At 42.6% G+C, this 17,493-nt stretch overlaps 1 protein-coding gene and 1 long non-coding RNA gene across 3 annotated transcripts in view; one reads left to right on the top strand and one right to left on the bottom strand.

The window, feature by feature from the left end:
* Positions 1–17,493, bottom strand: part of LRRC2 (leucine rich repeat containing 2) — a 218,740-nt gene that overhangs the window by 7,341 nt on the left and 193,906 nt on the right. Inside the window, exons 8-9 of one of the 2 annotated variants that reach the window (XM_033928489.1) lie at positions 16,560–16,690; positions 5,674–7,097 (exon numbers count right to left, since the gene is read on the bottom strand). In XM_033928489.1, the coding sequence (XP_033784380.1) occupies positions 7,048–7,097; positions 16,560–16,690 (181 nt within the window). In that variant the 3' untranslated portion in view covers positions 5,674–7,047. Of the gene's footprint in view, positions 1–5,673; positions 7,098–16,559; positions 16,691–17,493 lie in introns of those variants that run through there. The other variant, XM_033928498.1, reaches the window with a different exon arrangement.
* Positions 1–17,493, top strand: part of LOC117352216 — a 30,629-nt gene that overhangs the window by 1,668 nt on the left and 11,468 nt on the right. The window lies entirely within an intron of this gene.

Genomic DNA, 17,493 nt, shown 5'->3' with positions numbered 1-17,493 from the left:
AGGAGGCCTACTGGCACCTAAGTTTAGGCACCGTTTATAGAATTTCCCTCCTTGTCTTCATGTTCTTATGGTAGCCGAAGTCCTTGCAAAGAAGTATCAGCAGTAGATCCAGGCAGTGCAATTTAGATGTGACTGAAACACATCTATATAAAAAATGTCCTCCTTTTTAGACATGGACATTCCTTGCCATTCAAAAATCGCTGTACCAACTCCAAAAAAGGCTCCCTTATTGTTTGTATGAACTTCAGCGTGAAGCATCCAAATTCTGACTTTCCAAAATTGGGATTTGTACAATTTTTAACAGATTAACTTTTTTTGTTTTAGACATCTAGAGGTGTCCATCTGCTTCTAAAATGAGCACCATAGTAAGTTTCTCCTTGTCTGAATGTCTAGGGTTTCCAGGTGTCCGGATTTACCTGGACATGTCCTCTTTTTAGACACTTTTAGGTACTTTGTCCAGGTTTTGAAAAGCTTCCAGCTCAGGATGTCGTCGGGAGGGCATCTGCACATGTGCGGAAGCAACGTGGTGATGTCACACGCATGCGTGTGATATCATCACGTAACACTTGCATATGTGCAGATGCCCTCCCAACGCAGCTCCAAGCACTTGAGGGGCGGGGCTGGGTGTTGAGGCTGAGGCAGAATGGATTGTGATGTGGTCGGAACGGGGTAGGGCTGGGTGGATCTGGGCAGGCTTGGGGGCGGGGCCATGGGTCCAAATTTATATAGTAACCCTATGAATGACTTCTGTTTTGAATCCCATTTACATGCTTGTGCTCTTCCAGATGTTTAAAACTTACCACTTAGATATGGATATGCTTCTAAAGTAAGGGCCATAGAATAATATGTCAGAGAGCAAGTGCAGCTATGCTGAAATGCTGAAGCGCAGACTTGTCAAATAGTGCTAGGTTTGCCACCAAAGCATCTGCAGTGCAACAATTGCTAACCAGCATCTAAGTACAGTAAAACCTTGGTTTGCGAGCATAATCCATTCCAGCAGCACGCTTGTAATCCAAAGCACTCGTATATCAAAATGAATTTCCCCATAAGAAATAATGGAAACTCAGACGATTCGTTTCACTACCCAAAAACTTTAATACAAAATACGATGCTGTATTTCAAGACCTCGCTCATTTCGAACAGTCACTACACAGCTGGTGAATTGGACGTGATGCTTTTACGTTCAGCCATGCTCAGTGTGAGATGTGCGTATGTTGTGCGTGCTTGAACTGCGGGTGCTTGTATTATGTTCAGCCACGCTCAACGATGCGCGTATATTGTGCGTACTTGATGTGACATGTATACGTGCTCATACTGCAAAACAGTGCTCGTTTATCAAGTTAAAAATGTAATAAAATGTTTTGCTTGTCTTGCAAAACATTCGCACACCACATTACTCGCTGTCCAAGGTTTGACTGTATAGTGTTTTGAGTTTCTTTCAGACATTTGAGGAACTTGGCCGACCCCTGACGCAGGCATCTCATGTTTGGTCAATAAAGACTGGCCTTGTTCATTGAGGCCCTTTGTGCTTTTCTACTCAAGCTAATCATATGCAACATCCTTGCATTATAAATGTTATGGTTATCATGTTGTAGCAAGAGAAGGCAATTTCCAGACAGCTGCTACCTTTAGTTGTATTTTTAATGCACTTAACCAGCCAAGTGTTCAGCTGAAAATTCAGGTAAAACATTTCATTGGCTAGCTTTACCAAAGCAGGTTAGGACTGAAGATCAGTGCTAATCTTCAAATCCGTATACCTGTCCCAATTCCAGCTCCAGCCACACCCAATCCCTTCCTCCCATTCACTTTCTATATTTCTTTATGCTCACCCTTCACCCCTGACCAGCTCTTTAGCAGGAATCTTTGTAACCTCAGTTGGGAGAAATTTTACAATCAGCAACAAAAAAAAAAATTAATGGAAAATTAATTCAGTGAAAGTTTATTTAAATAAGCAATTATCCTTACAAATCATAGTATTCAATATTCAGACTACATTCACAGAAATTAATCAACAGCAACATTTATAAAACTAAACTCTGGTAAATACAAAAATAAATATCAAAAAACATTTGGCCAACAATCACAATAATACTTAAATTGATTTCTGTTTGGTTTTAAAACCTGCTTCACTGCAATGAATTCTTCTGCATTCCATAACATCATATATGAATTGAAATAACTTTATTTGAACACAGTTATTTCACTATGGGGTCCTTATACTAAAGATTAGTGTGCGCTAATGGAATTAGTGCACTCTAAATGCTGTGCATCTTATGTTAAAACAATGGGCCACTTGGCACTTAGCGTATGCTAATGTCCAATAGGCATCTACAACTTAGGCACTGGTATATTAGGCCAGGGTTTTCCTGCCCTAAAATACTATCACCTACGGAAGGTATCTATTGGCGCATACGTTGCCTATACTCCAACCCTAACTATGCCTACTTTACAGATAGGTGCAAGTAGATGCTTCAGTGTAGGCAGAACTTAAATTAAATCATTTATAAATGTGTTTTAATGGTGTTTTCAATTATCATACCAATTAAGCCAACTAAAAACATTAATTTCTGCACAGAATTTGGCTAGGCATCGCCAATCTAAGCACCATTTATAGAATCAGGGACTAAGTGCTCCCTTATCGATTTTTTTTTTTTTCAATGCTAATTTTATGCATGCTAATTTTTCAATGCTAATTTTTATGCATGCTAATTGGAACATTAGCGCATGACCTGAAAAAGAAATACTAGAAATCACTGTTTCCTAGGCACACTAGAAATGGGCTCAGTGCGCAGGAAAGTCCTGCCTTAGCACCTGCTAAGCCGATTGGCTAGCACATGCCCAGTAGTTTCATCTTGGAGTCACTGGGCTTTTTTCTATTTCTATCTTTGGGTCACATAGAAGCTAGTGATGCTGTGTTAAACTGCTGAAAATCATATTCCCTCTGAATCTCCTCAGACAAGTGCTTACAACCTGTTTTCTGAAATAGCCCTAGAAAATGGAACACAATGCTGCCTTCCATTTTCCATATCTTAAAGATCTAACAATGCACTAAAAGTACCATATTGCATATGACATCTAAATAGGAACTGGAACAATGAAGTGAGGACTTTTCAAGTTCGTGAAGTATTTTACCAAAGGCTTTGCTGAACAGGGAGCTTTTTATAAAGTATATACACTATACTGTATAAAGCCACTAGTAAACACGCTTGTAATTTGCTGGTATGTCCAGGGGCAACAACCATTTCAGAAACCATGTTCAAGAAAAAGAGCAGCGTTAGTAGGGCTTTTTCATACATAAGCCTTAATCTTGCTACCACTTACACATGTTAAATGCCAACTTTACAAAAGTACATGTACAAGAACAGCCAATTTAGGAGCCAAGTACAATAAATGTGTACTTTCTGAATCTGTGTGAGAGACCACCTCTAACCATTAGCTGCTAAAAGCCAAAACCAGCTATTCTAACATCATATCTGTGTGAGCAGATGGAGGGCATTGTATATTCAGCCCTTAATCGGATAAGTTAACTAGGCAAATAAGATCACTATTCATGTTTAACTTATCCATTTAAGGGCTGAATATCCAACACATCCAGTTAAATATCTGCCAGCTATACGATCCAGGACATTTACTCCCCTAAGGCCCGGATTCTGTAGGTGCCTAAATGGGCCGGCATCTTGAAAAACAGCACTGGCCGTGTATTAATCACACTAAGGCACCATTAACAGACTCATAGCTACTGGTGCCTAAGAAAAAACTTAGGCGCCGGTAATGTAAGCCGAGGTTTTAAAGGTCTGCATTTCTGTAGTCCAAGGGCTCCTTTTACGAACTCCAGCTCCAACCTGCTGCTCACCCCAGCGTTGGCTCTCCCTCTGATTTCACTTCTGGATACTGCTCCTAGGAAGTGACATTAGAAGGAGAGCTGACATCGACGCGGGTAACATATTGATGATGCCGCTCGCTCCAGGAAAATTGAAGATGTACGCAGCGGGAGGGGGGATGGAGAAGAGGGTGGGGGAGGGGCGCCACCAACCTGGATGCCTCTCACCCTTGCTACGCCACTGAATGTAGGCCTTTAAAACCGTGGCCTACATTACAGGTGACTAAGTTTTAAGTTAGGTGCGATTCTGTACTATGTGCTAAGTGTGATTGAAGAGAAATATAAGCACCTATCTTTTTAGATGCCATTCACAGAATTTTCTCCTTAATACTTCCTAGTAGTTGTTCTCTAGGCACACTGCAAAAAATTGCCTTCAAAAATGGTAAATTTATCACGTCACCTAGGTTAGCAGGTCAACCATGCCCATTTTACTGTATAAAGATAAATAGGCATCTATGTGTCTTTGTAAAACACCATTCCATATCCTGCTTAAGTTGTGGTTAAAATGAATCCATGTAGTGTATTTATACTGGCTATGAACTAAGAGTAATATATGCATAGGGTAACCAGATGTCCGGATTTCCCCAGATATGTCCTCCTTTTGAGAACATTTCCGGAGGTCCGGATGGCTTTTCAAAACCCGGCACTTTGTCCAGGTTTTGAAAAGCCTCCTCAAATCACGTCGGGCAGGCAGAAGGGGGGGCGGGGGGCTAGGGCAGGACTGTGGGCGGGATTAGGGCATTACAGGGTGAGGATGGGCGGAACTGAGTGGGCCTGGATATGGGTCTAGGGGTCCGGATTTTCCGATTGGAAAATCTGGCAACCCTGTGTATGCATACACTTCCCCCTCCCCATTCGCGGTTCCTGCATTTGCAGTTTCATATAATCACAATTTTTTTCTGGGGAGGGGGAAAATTTTTTAAAAAAACAATCTTAATGTTAAAAAAATCCATCTTTTTTTCCTCCCTGCCATCTTCCCGGCCTTACCTGGTGGTCTAGAGGGCTTTCGGTGCAGAAGCGATCTTCCTACGCTCCTGCCCCATGCAGATCGCCATGAGGAAATGGCTGCTGGGAGTTCCCGTAGTTTCTCGAGACTACGTCGGGAACTCCCTACAGCCATTTCCTGATGGCGATCTGCATGGGGCAGGAGCGTAGGAAGATCGCTCCTGCCCCGAAAACCCTCTAGACCACCAGGTAAGGCCGGGAAGGTGGCAGGGAGGTGGGGGTGGGTCAGAGCCGGATAATCGCAGTTTTTTGGCATTCGCGGTCTGGCTCTGCCCGTATCCCCCGCGAATGACGAGGGAGAAGTGTATTATGAACACCACATGTAAATCGTGACTTTCTGTTCTCCACCTCAACTATGCCTCCAAACATGCCTACATCCATATCGCATAAAAGTATGTATCATCTTGTCATCATATATACTATTCCCTGATTATCATTACAATTGTAACCCCACAAACTTGGAACTCACTCCCGAAACAACTGAGGGAAGAAAAGTCATTAGACAAATTCAAAGGTTTATTAAAAACCATATTATTTAACGACGCCTTTAATGGTTAAAATTTCTAAGAGGCTCTAATATCTTTTTCCCCATCCTTGTGTTAACCTTTAGCTGTCTCTTTTCTATCACAATTGTAGTTCTCCCCTTATCCTTTTGAATCTAATCAGTCATGTTAGTCCTTGTCTATGTTTGTAATTATTTTACCTGTTATCCCCATATTTTATTGTACATCGCTTTGAATCTAGAAATTGCGATTTTATCAAAATTTTATTAAACTTGAAACTTGAACTGATTTGTCAATTTTATTTAAAAGCTTTTCACAGATAGAAAATCATGTAAAATTACCCCCAAAATATTCTAGATGAAATCCAACATATATACATAATAAAATAAGACAATTAACACAATAAAAACATATAGCTCAATCAGGCGGTTCAGGATGTCCTTACAACTGGGCCAACAGACAGGAGAAGCATAAGACTTTCAGTTATTTCCTGAAAGCTAAATAGTCCTTCCTGGACCTTACAATAATTTTCTTCCTGCTGACTCAGCCTTCTTTCTTTGTACTCCTCTTGCTGGTTTCCCCCTAACTCCCAACTCTTTCAGATTTTCTAGCACTCTGGCCATGCTATTTGAGGCAAACCTCAGCCTCTCCCTGGGTTCCTTTCTGTAGACTTCTTTACTCCCTCCCTTTTTTTTTTGTTTGCCAAACTTTATTGGTAATCTTTCTGTCTTTAATAATTTGGCAGCCTCTTTTTGCCTTACTTGTTTTAGATGCACATCTCATCATGATAATAAATAAACACAGGCATATTTTATGTTTGTCTCTATAATGCCAGTATTACAGCATGTTTATTCATGTCGATATGTATAATATGAACACTGGCATCCAAGACAAATGTTTTGTGATAATATATCTTGCACACTTAGCTCTAAATTTTTAGGATGACTGGATAAGTCATCCTAAAACTGTTTTCCAATGCTATGGGGTTTGTTTGTTTTTTTTCCCCCAATATTTCTTACTGTGCTCCTAAAGCTTAGAAATTGAAACACACCAAAAGGTACTCCTATAGGTTATGCTTCGAGAAACTGAGAAGAAAACAAAAGTTTTTTGTAAATAAACACAGGAAAAATTCATAACATTGTTAAAAGTATACACATTTTTATATGTTGCTCATAGTTCTGTCAAAATCTGTTCAACTGCATTTTCAACAATTTGTCAGACTACCTGGCACTGAAACACAATGCCACTTCCCCAAAACAATACAGTAAAATCTGTGTTGCTTTGCATATGAGTTAGTTATTTTGAGTTTCACACACATTCTAGAATATTCCTTTGTACCATTGCAAGCTCTTATAAATGAGCCATGGCCTGTTATTATAGAATGAAACCCAAATACTGCAGCGTGATAGTACATCATTAACTCTCTGTTCTTCACATTGGGGAAAAAAGTATTTCATTAACAATTAAAACATTTTCATAAAAATCAATTTGCATTTCATAACTTGTTTATGAGGAGAAAAACAAAGCAGAAATGATTGCGGCTTATGAAAATGAGCCTGTTATCGGTGTTTAAGAGATGGCAAAATCATACAGCGATCTGAATCTTTTTCATTCCACTTCTTTTCAAGGGTTGTCAGTCATCCCATAATTTTGCAATCTTCACAGCTGCACACTAAATGATACTTTTTGGGTGTAGCGGGGAGCCGTTTCTGTAACAATTGAAGCACAGCACTTCAGTTTTGAATGAGGGATCATTAAATGTATGTAGGTACCTAGTGAACTATTCATTTACAGAATTCTTCAGTTGTAGAATGAGTCTTTTTTGATATACCATATTCTGTCCAATAACTGCCTGAATTATTATTAGAAAGAATGGGTTTTCTGAAGTCTAGGGTGGGCTATTAAAAGAGGAAAATTTCTGTCCTCCACCCTGCTCCTCCAAGATAACCAGCATTGTCCTCCCCCGCCAAGATCACTGGATTTTTCTTCTTACTCTCCCCTCCATATCACCGAATTTCTCTTCTTACTCCCCTCCCCCCCAAGATCACTGGATTTTTCTTCTTACTTCCCCCCCCAGATCACCAGATTTCTCTTCTTACTCTTCCTCCCCAGATCACTAGATTTCTCTTCATACTCTCGCCCCCCCCCAAGATCACTGGATTTCTCTTGTTACTCTCCTTCCCCCCAAGATCACTGAATTTATCTTCTTACTCCCTCCCCCCAGATCACCAGATTTCTCTTCTTACTCTTCCTCCCCAGATCACCGTATTTCTCTTCATACTCTCTTCCCCCCCCCCCCAAGATCATTGGATTTCTCTTGTTACTCTCCTTCCCTCCTCCCCCCAAGATCACAGGATTTCTCTTCTTACCTCCCCTCATGGTTATGGCATTTAGCAGGTACAGGGCCTTTAGTATTTGCACATGCTCAAAACCTTTCATATCAGTGCATGCTCAAAGCCCCAGACTGACCCATGTAAGCAGAGGGATCCAGTCATCCCGGGGGGTGGGGGGTGGGTGGAGCAGAGCAATGGCAGTTACTGTGAATTTTGAGAAGTAGGCTATTATTGGAAGCATCTAAATTTGGCTTCTAAGATTAAATTTATTGGGTTTGTTTTTTTTAATGCTGAAACAGAAGGGTGGGCCATTATTAGAGAGAATATGGTGTAAACACTATTGTCAAGAACATTTTGTAAAGAAGCCAAAACAAGCTATGATAAAATAAAATAAAAATGATTTATTGATGTATATTAAAATAATGATTGATGCCAGAATGAAAAATGACTTGTGAAAACAACATAAAACACTTGAAGTATTTTTTTTTACCCTCTTTCCCTTTCTTACTGACACATGAAACTCTGATTTTTAACAAAGAAAATATTATCAGTAGCATGAGAATGCTAAAATTTAGGTAGTGAAGAACTTTTATGCGCGAAAGAGGAATAGTACTTGGGTGTGATCGTATGTGGCCAAACAGGTAGAAAAGGCGATAGTGAAAGCTAGAAGGATGTTTGGGTGCATAGGGACAGTGGCGTACCTAGGGTATGTGGCACCCGGGGCCCATCATTTTTTGACACCCCCCCCCCCCCCTCATGTAAATTTTTTTTTTTTTTTTTTTTTGCAATAACCATGAAATGGAATAAATGGTCAGAATAGAAACAGGCAGTGAAAATTTTCTTTTTTTTTTTTTTTTTTTTTCCAAAGTATTTTTATTGAGAATGGCAAAAGGTCCAGACAAGCAACCATGGTCTGTACAGAAACTTATACATTATCAAAAAGAACACAGAATGAGAGTAACAGCAACAACAAGCATGAACAAGCCTCTCCCAAGAGAAAATTGCCAATGAGAGGCATAGCAATACACAACAAAAGGCCAAAACTTGGGGCAAGCAAACAAATCCCACCCCAGAACCCACAAGAATAATAAGCCGGACTAGACCCTCAGCCATATTTTATAATGAAAAAAACCCCCACAAGCAACAACACCCAGACCGCTCACCAGACACACCAATCCGCACAACAAGCACCCAAGAAACACCTAGCCACCACCCAGACAAAACTACCAGACACACCTACCCCACCAAGCCCAGACCCAACCCCCCCTCCCCAGAGAGTGCAAGCGCAAAGTGGACCGTGAAAAGGGCAGCTGCAGAAGTGGAAAGCCCCAGATAAGTAGGTTAGCTAAAGAAAGCCCACAGATAGAAGAAATCAGGATAACAGAAGTTCCAACAAATGCTCCCACAGAAAATTTTCTTTTATTGAACCTCATTTATGTAACCATTATTCCAAACATAACATAACATAAATTATGTCTGAATTGTCATGACATCAGAAGTACATATGGAGTAGTTGCAGGTGATGCTTGGGACAGTTCTGATTATGTTAGTTTGGTTTTATGTGTTTTTTTAATAGAAGGGTTTTTATTTCTTTTTTTTAAGGTTTTGTAGTTTGTGGTCGAGGTCAATAGGTTGTAGAGTTGGGGGTCAAGTGTTGCAGCTCGAATGGCTAGGAGGTTGTCGAACAGTTTTTTTCTTTTGACGTTTTTGGTTGGAGGGTGTGTGAATGGTGCGTGAGTTCTCCTATGTCTGTTTGAAGTGGATTGAATTATTTAGCTGAAGAAATTAGTTACCCCCCCCCATTCCACACACATTAATTCTCTTCCATTTTTGTTCCCATTATAAAAAAACACTGATAAGTTCCCAGGAAAAAAAATACATTAAAATAAGAAGTGAAAACAAAGGCCCCTACAGATGAGAACATAACATAAGAATAGCCTAACTGGGTCACACCAATGGTCCATCATGCCCAGTAGCCCATTCTCATGGTAGCCAATAGTGCTGCCCGATTCAGAGAAAAATATTTCATTCGATCCGATTCACCCTGTTGAATCGATTTTTCGATTAGATTCACTGTTAATGACACCGCTTTTTAAGTTTAAACAAAGTATAACAATAAATTTCACAACAACAATAAATTTCACAAAGTACTTAAAAAAAAAAAATCACATTTTTCCATTAAAGCAGTTCTGGAGACATTTGCTTGAACAGTCTTTTTTCCCAGTCCATAAGCAAGCAATATGAAAAAGATTTCCTTAATTATCTACTCAAACATTTTTGCTATTTACTTTCATTGTACCTATACTATTATTCAGTAGAAAAAATGGACTTAACTGTGCAGGAAATGAATCTCCTCATACACCCACCATATAGTGCAAAAATGTGCAAAGGTCTGTTTTTTTCTTTCGATCACTACATAGCCTAATGCCACACAAGCAGCGCTGTTACAAACATATTCTGAAGGTCAATGCTAAGGTTGACAAAGTTTCCTTCCTTGGACCAGAAGGAGATACTGACAAACCACTGGAAGAGATTCTAAAACAACTACCCAGAAATAACACCCAAAGACCCACTCAGTGTGTGAACCAGTTGAGTGGAGTGGACTAACTGGGGGTGGAAATGGGCCCAGAGTTTGCTCAGCAGAATTTCCCAGACTACCTCTTCCTCTCAACATACTGACATGCTACCACCACCACCAACACTAGGAACACCTCACCGAGTATGCCAGCAATGCTTATAAACTTTATAAAACACATTATTATATTTTCTTATAAAGCATATATTTTAACTGAACTCAGCCTTGCCATTCACAAAAATAGAAAAGTTCCCATTTCAAGCTGTCTCATGTACACTTTTCAAATCTAACATATTGTAATCACAAAACAGAAAATAAAATTATTTTTTCTACCTTTTGTTCTCTGATCAATATTCAAATCTTGTTGGTCCCAGGCTCTTGTTGTCTTGCTTGCCAGGGTCTCCTTTCTCCGTGCTAATCATCCGTCTGCCATCTCTGTTCTCCCCTTCCGTTTCCCTTCCCTCTCCCGGAGATCTGGCATCTTTCCTTTTTTTTGTCTCCATCCACAGATTCACCTTTTCTCAACTCCCCACCACCCCAGGATCCACCATCTCTCCCTTTCTGTTCCCAACTATCCTCCTATCCAGTATCTCTATCCCCCCTCCACACCATCCCCTGTTTCCAAGTTCTCTCCCTTTCTGTTCCTTCCCTCCCTAAATCCCATTATGCACCATCTCTCTCCCACTCCTCTGTTTTTAGACCCATTATTTCTAACCCCCAAAGTCTGGCATATGCATGTATCTTTGAACCCCCCCTTCCCTCTCTCCCTCTGTGTACTTTTACACCAGGACCCCCCTCCCCCGAAGGTCTGTCCCCCCTCCGAAGGGCTACACCCCACCCCTGAAGACCTGCACCCCCCGAAGGACTTTACCTCCCACCCGAAGGTCTGTCCCCCTCTGAAGGCCTAAACCCCACCCCTGAAGGACTGCACCCCCCCCCCCGAAGGCCTGCACTCCCTTGAAGGTCTGCACCCCCCCGAAGGCCTGTCCCCCCCTTGAAGGCCTGTCCCACCCCCTTGTAGGCCTGTCCCCCCTTTAAGGCCTGCCTGCCTGCCTTTCCCCCCCCTTGAAGGCCTGTCTCCCCCTTGAAGGCCTGCACCCCCCTTGAAGGCCTGCACCCCCCCTTGAAGGCCTGTCCCCCCCCCTTGTAGGCCTGTCCCCCCCCCCTTGTAGGCCTGTCCCCCCCCCTTGTAGGCCTGTCCCCCCCCTTGAAGGCCTGCCTGCCTTTCCCCCCTTGAAGGCCTGCACCCCCCTTGAAGGCCTGCACCCCCCCTTGAAGGCCTGCACCCCCCCTTGAAGGCCTGCCCCCCCCCCTTGAAGGCCTGTCCCCCCCCTTGTAGGCCTGTCCCCCCCCCCTTGTAGGCCTGTCCCCCCCCTTGAAGGCCTGCCTGCCTTTCCCCCCTTGAAGGCCTGCACCCCCCTTGAAGGCCTGCACCCCCCCTTGAAGGCCTGCACCCCCCCTTGAAGGCCTGTCCCCCCCCCTGTAGGCCTGTCCCCCCCCCCTTGTAGGCCTGTCCCCCCCCCCCTTGTAGGCCTGTCCCCCCCTTGAAGGCCTGCCTGCCTTTCCCCCCTTGAAGGCCTGCACCCCCTTGAAGGTCTGCACCCCCCCAAAGGCCTACACCCCCCCCCGAAGGTCTGCACCCCCCTGAAGGCCTGCCTGCCCCCCTTGAAGGCCTGCACCCCTTGAATGTCTGCACCCCCCCCCCGAAGGCCTGTCCCCCCTTGAAGGCCTGCCTGCCTGCCTGTCACCCCCTCCCCCTTGAAAGCCTGCTTGCCTGCCCGCCCGCCCCACCCTGAAGGCCTGATGCCCCGACCCACCCCGAAGGACCGCTCGCCCCCCTGGCCTCCCCGCACCACCTATGAACAGCCGCAGCAGGATCGCGAAGTCAGCGTCGGGTACCAGCCCTAAGGGGGTGTTCCCGGCCTTGCCGTTCAGTCCCCCGCCACCCCCGAAGGACCGCTCGCCCCCCTGGCCTCCCCGCACCACCTATGAACAGCCGCAGCAGGATCGCGAAGTCAGCGTCAGCGATCCCTGCTGCTTCCTGCGCCACGGTCCCGCCCCTCCTCTGACGTCAGAGGAGGGGCGGGATCGCGTCGTAGGAAGCAGCGCAGGGATGCTGACGCTGACTTCGCGATCCTGCTGCGGCTGTTCATAGGTGGTGCGGGGAGGCCAGGGGGGCGAGCGGTCCTTCGGGGGTGGCGGGGGACTGAACGGCAAGGCCGGGAACACCCCCTTAGGGCTGGTACCCGGGGCGGCCCGCCCCCCCCCGCCCCCCCCTAGGTACGCCACTGCATAGGGAGAGGAATGGCCAGTAATAAAAAGGAGGTAATGATGCCCCTGTATAAGACTTTGCTGAGACCTCATTTAGAATATTGTGTACAATTCTGGATATCTTACCTTCAGTAATTTCCAGGGTTCACTTTAAATGCGCCTGCCTAACTTGTAAGATCTTACACAGCATCCTTCCTCCCCTTATTCCACTCTCTTGGAACTCCTCGAGCCCTGATACCACCAGATCCACCCCAAAATTTAAACTATCCTTCCCCTTGTTAAAAGGCATCATCTATGCGGGAAAATTAGGGACATCTCTCTCTTTCTGAATCACAGAGCTTTGGAATAACCTTACTACCTCACTTCGGAATCTGGGCTCCTTCCAACTATTCCGAAAACATCTGAAAACTTGGCTATTCTCAAAAATGTAACACTTTCTTCCTTCTATATTTCTCCTCTAACCCTTACTATGGTGTTCCCTCTTTATACTAAGTTCCTTTAAACCTTCTTTATACTAAGCTCCTGTAAACCGTGCTGAGCTCTACGATTGTGGAGATGATGCGGTATATAAATTTAAGGTTTTTTTTTAGTTTAGTTATGGATGCAGTCGGTCCAGAGGAAGGCTACTAAAATAGTCAGTGATCTCCATCATAAAGCGTGCAGGGACAGACTTAGGGCTCCTTTTACTAAGCTGCGCTAGCATTTTTAGCGCACGCTAACCCCGTGCTATACAAAAAATAGTAATGCAAGCTCTATGGAGGCGTTAGCGTGTAGTGCCTGCAGCAATGTAGCATGCACTAAAACCGCTAGTGCAGCTTAGTAAAAGGAGCCCTTAAAGATCTCAATATATAAACTTTGGAAGAAAGGCAGGAGAAGGAAGATATGATATAGATGTGCATTAATGCACATAAGAAACTCTGGAATGAGGGGGCAAAGAATGAAGGTGAAAAGAGACAGACTCGGAAGTAACCTGGGGAAATAATACTTCTTCATGGAAACGGCGGAGAATGCTTGGAATGGCCCTCCCAATGGACGTGATAGAGACGAAAACTATATCTGAATTTAAGAAATCGTGGGGCAAGTACATAGGATCTCTAAGGGAGTGAAAAGAAGAATAGATGGCAATGGATGGGCAGACTGAATAGTCCATATGGTCTTTGCCTGAATTTTTCTATGGTTACATCCTGTTTTATAATGTGCTAGAGTAGATACAGTAAATATAGTACTGTGGTATGAATATTTTACTGTGCTATTTTCACATGCATTTTGCTGACAGTGTATCATATTATCCTTATTATTATAACTTTCCCATTAGTGTGTTTACTTCACTGTTCAAATAAGTGGACATTTCAGGCTTTTATTACCGTTATACTGTTACTATTTCAACGGCTTCTGTCATATATCATCATAAAGGCAGTTAATACATCTTAATAAATATGTATTGTACATCAATGCCTACATACTTTACTGTCATTTAAAAACATAAGAATAGTCTTACTGGATCAGACCAATGGTCCATCAAGCCCAGTAGCCCATTTTCACAGTGGCCAATCCAGGTCACTAGTACCTGGCCAAAACTCAAAGTGTAGCAATATGCCATGCTACCAATACAGGGCAAGCAGTGGCTTCCCCCTTGTCTTTTTTCAATAACAGACTATGGACTTTTCCTCCAGGAACTTGTCCAAACCTTTCTTAAAACCAGCTACGCTATCCGTTCTTACCACATCCTCTGGCAACGCATTCCAGAGCTTAACTATTCTCTGAGTGAAAAAAAAAAATTCCTCCTATTGGTTTTAAAAGTATTTTCCTATAGTTTCATCAAGTGTCCCCTAGAATATGTAATTGTTGACGGAGTGAAAAATCAATCCACTTGTACCCGTTTTACTCCACTCAGGATTTTGTAGACTTCAATCATATCTCCCTTCAGTCGTCTCTTTTCCAAGCTTTTCCTAACCGTTTTAGTCTTTCTTCATTCGAGAGGAGTACCATTCCCTTTACCATCTTGGTCGATCTTCTTTGAACCTTTTCTAGCGCCACTATATCTTTCTTGAGATAAAGAGACCAGAATTGAACGCAATGCTACCTATAAATATATATATATATACACAATACAGAATACTATATTTACCCTATATAGAAACATGATGGCAGATAAGACCAAAGACCACCATAAAAATTATCTTTAATGCTAAGAAATGTGATCATGTCATTCCTCTCCTAAAAAAAGTTCACTGGTTACCTATTTCCTACAGGGTTACTTTCAAAACCCTCCTTCTTGCTTTCATAGTTCAATTTAGGCATATCCCCTCATTTATAGACAGATTGCTGATTCCCTATGAATCTCAGCGATCACTACGTTCTTCTCAACAATATCTCCTCTGGACCGACTCCATCCTTTTTATATCTTTTTGCAGGTACGGCCTCCAAAATTGTACACAATTTTCTAAATGAAGTCTCACCGAAGTCTTATACAAGGGCATCAATACCTCCTTTTTCCTACTGGCCATACCTCTCCCTATGCACCCTAGCATCCTTCTAGTTTTCTCCATCACCTTTTCAACCTGTTTGGCCACCTTAAGATCATACTAAATCCTTACAAAATTGGCTAAATCACAAGACAAAAAAATCCAAACTGGATATAATGGAGAAATATTTTAAGGATCTCAAGCGCTCACAGCTAAAAGCCTGATATATTTTACAAGCTAATAACCATAGGGTGAGCAGAGAGATCCCTTGCCGCGATAAGTGTAGCGGGCCGTGTCTAATCTAACCCGATTCTCTAACCAGCGTCTGTAACATGGACGCCGGTTACAGAATCGGGGTTTTAGAGTAGGCTGATTCTGAATAGGACGCCTCTCCCGGGCGTCCTATACAGAATCAGGGCCTAGGTGTCTTGCGGGCCTCGCCTTCAATATAGGCGGCCTGCCTGGGGAGCATTTTTTTTAAAAAACGTGCATCCCGATTGGCTGATTAGACAGCTGTAGGACGCCTACAGCTGCCTAAAATCGGGACGCACTTTTGGAGAATCAGGGCCAATGTGCCTAACTTGTCTATCGCCGTCTTCAAGAGACAAATCTTACCCGACAGCCCTTCAACAATATCGCTTATAACATATTGCATTCACTTTATGCATATACACTGTAATCCTACTTTCTGTGTTTTATTTATCATATATTTGATTTCTGTGTATTTTCCTTTCTTCATCCTGTCGTGTTCAAGGTGGGGAGTGGTTTGCTTTTTCCTCCTTGTTGCTACCCACCTCAATTTATTTTATTAGCTAAAGTGGTCTGTGAAAATGATGGTTTTGATTCCCTTCATAAATATTCTGATGAAATTTCTGGTTATGGGTGTTTCCCACATGTCTGTGCAACTTGCACACTTCAGGAGTAGAAGAATAGCCTAATGGTTAGTGTGGTGGGCCGAGAACCCGGGAGATAGGGTTTGATTCCCACTGCAGCTCCTTGTGACCCTGGACAAGTCACTTAACCCTCTGTTGCCTCAGGTACACAACTTAGATTTGGAGAACACTAGGGACAGAAAAAGTACCTGGGTATACAACATGTAAACTGCTTTGACTGTACCAATAGAAAGGTGGTATATCAAATCCATGACCCTTGACCTTACTGTAAATAATGCATATAATCCATAGCACTTAAATGTACTCACACCTGCTATTGACCTGTTGTGAGTGCACCCAACATTATGTGCACATATCTGGGCTTAAGGCAATATTCTATAGTTGTATCTGTGCGCACAGATATAATTATAGAATTGCCTCCCAGCACTTTCCATCCTGGTGCCCAACATGTGGTACTCAGTTATAGCATTGCCCCTAATTGTTTGTTTTGTGTGTTTTTATCACTCTTTGAGGGCCCATAGGAATAAAATGGGTCCTATGGAAAATAGCATGCACTAATCTTTAGTAAGAGACCCCCTTTGAATCTTTCCATCTGATGTATGCAAGGAACCCATTTCAAATATGGTTTATTTACCTCTTTCTTTTAGGTCCTCAATGTAGGCTTTCATAAAATCTTTCTCAAATTTCTCATAATCTCTGTCATCTATTTCCTGGGTCTCTGAAGGAAAGAGTCCTTGAAGAGGATTGTCATGAAGGCTTATGTATCTACAGGAAAAAAAAAAGTAATATTATGAGCTTACTCATAAGAATCAGCACACGGGTATAAGCAATTTTCTGTTAACACTAAATTGCATGGTCAATGTAAGGGACATCTCTATTGAATGGGACCTCAAAGTGATGCTAACCAAGAATCCTGAAACATTGTAGTGCCATTGTCCTGGATGTTCCAATCTCATTTAAATACATAGGTCATTATTCAAAGGGACTTATCCGTTTTGCAGCAGCTGCTAAACATCCAAGTGCCCTATCCACGAATTTTCAAAAGCACTAAGGCTCTGACTCTATAAAAGACACCTAAAGTTAGGCACCTAGATTAGCACCTAACTTACTCCCCAAGTTTCCAAGTTTATTCAAATTTACTATCCTGCTCCAAGGTTCAAAACCTTCCGGGCGGCTTACAATCTAAAAAGCCAGACAGTTAAAAGAAATTACATAAAATCATGTAAAATAAAGTAAACTGCATAGACTAAAGTAAATTAAATAAACCATAATTAGTACAGAAAAGCCATAAAATCAAATCTTTACAAGTCTTTTCCAGGATTCTCTTGATGCGGAGTTGCTGCATTAGACTTTTTTATCACCATTTGTGGTGGCATTAGCTCTGACGCTTATAGGAATTTTATGAGTGTCGGAGCTAATACTGCCACGGCCTAACGCAGTAAAAAGGGGGGGGGGGGGTAGTTATTTAAAAAGCTTAATCAGCACCAATAACAAGCAATTAGCACTTTATATTTAGCTTATATTAAAATGAATTGGGTGTGTGGTTAAGGGATGATCATGGGTGGATC

Source organism: Geotrypetes seraphini, chromosome 1, assembly GCF_902459505.1.
Source record: "Geotrypetes seraphini chromosome 1, aGeoSer1.1, whole genome shotgun sequence".
Lineage (NCBI taxonomy): Eukaryota > Metazoa > Chordata > Amphibia > Gymnophiona > Dermophiidae > Geotrypetes > Geotrypetes seraphini.
This window is presented reverse-complemented; position numbering and strand designations above follow the sequence as displayed.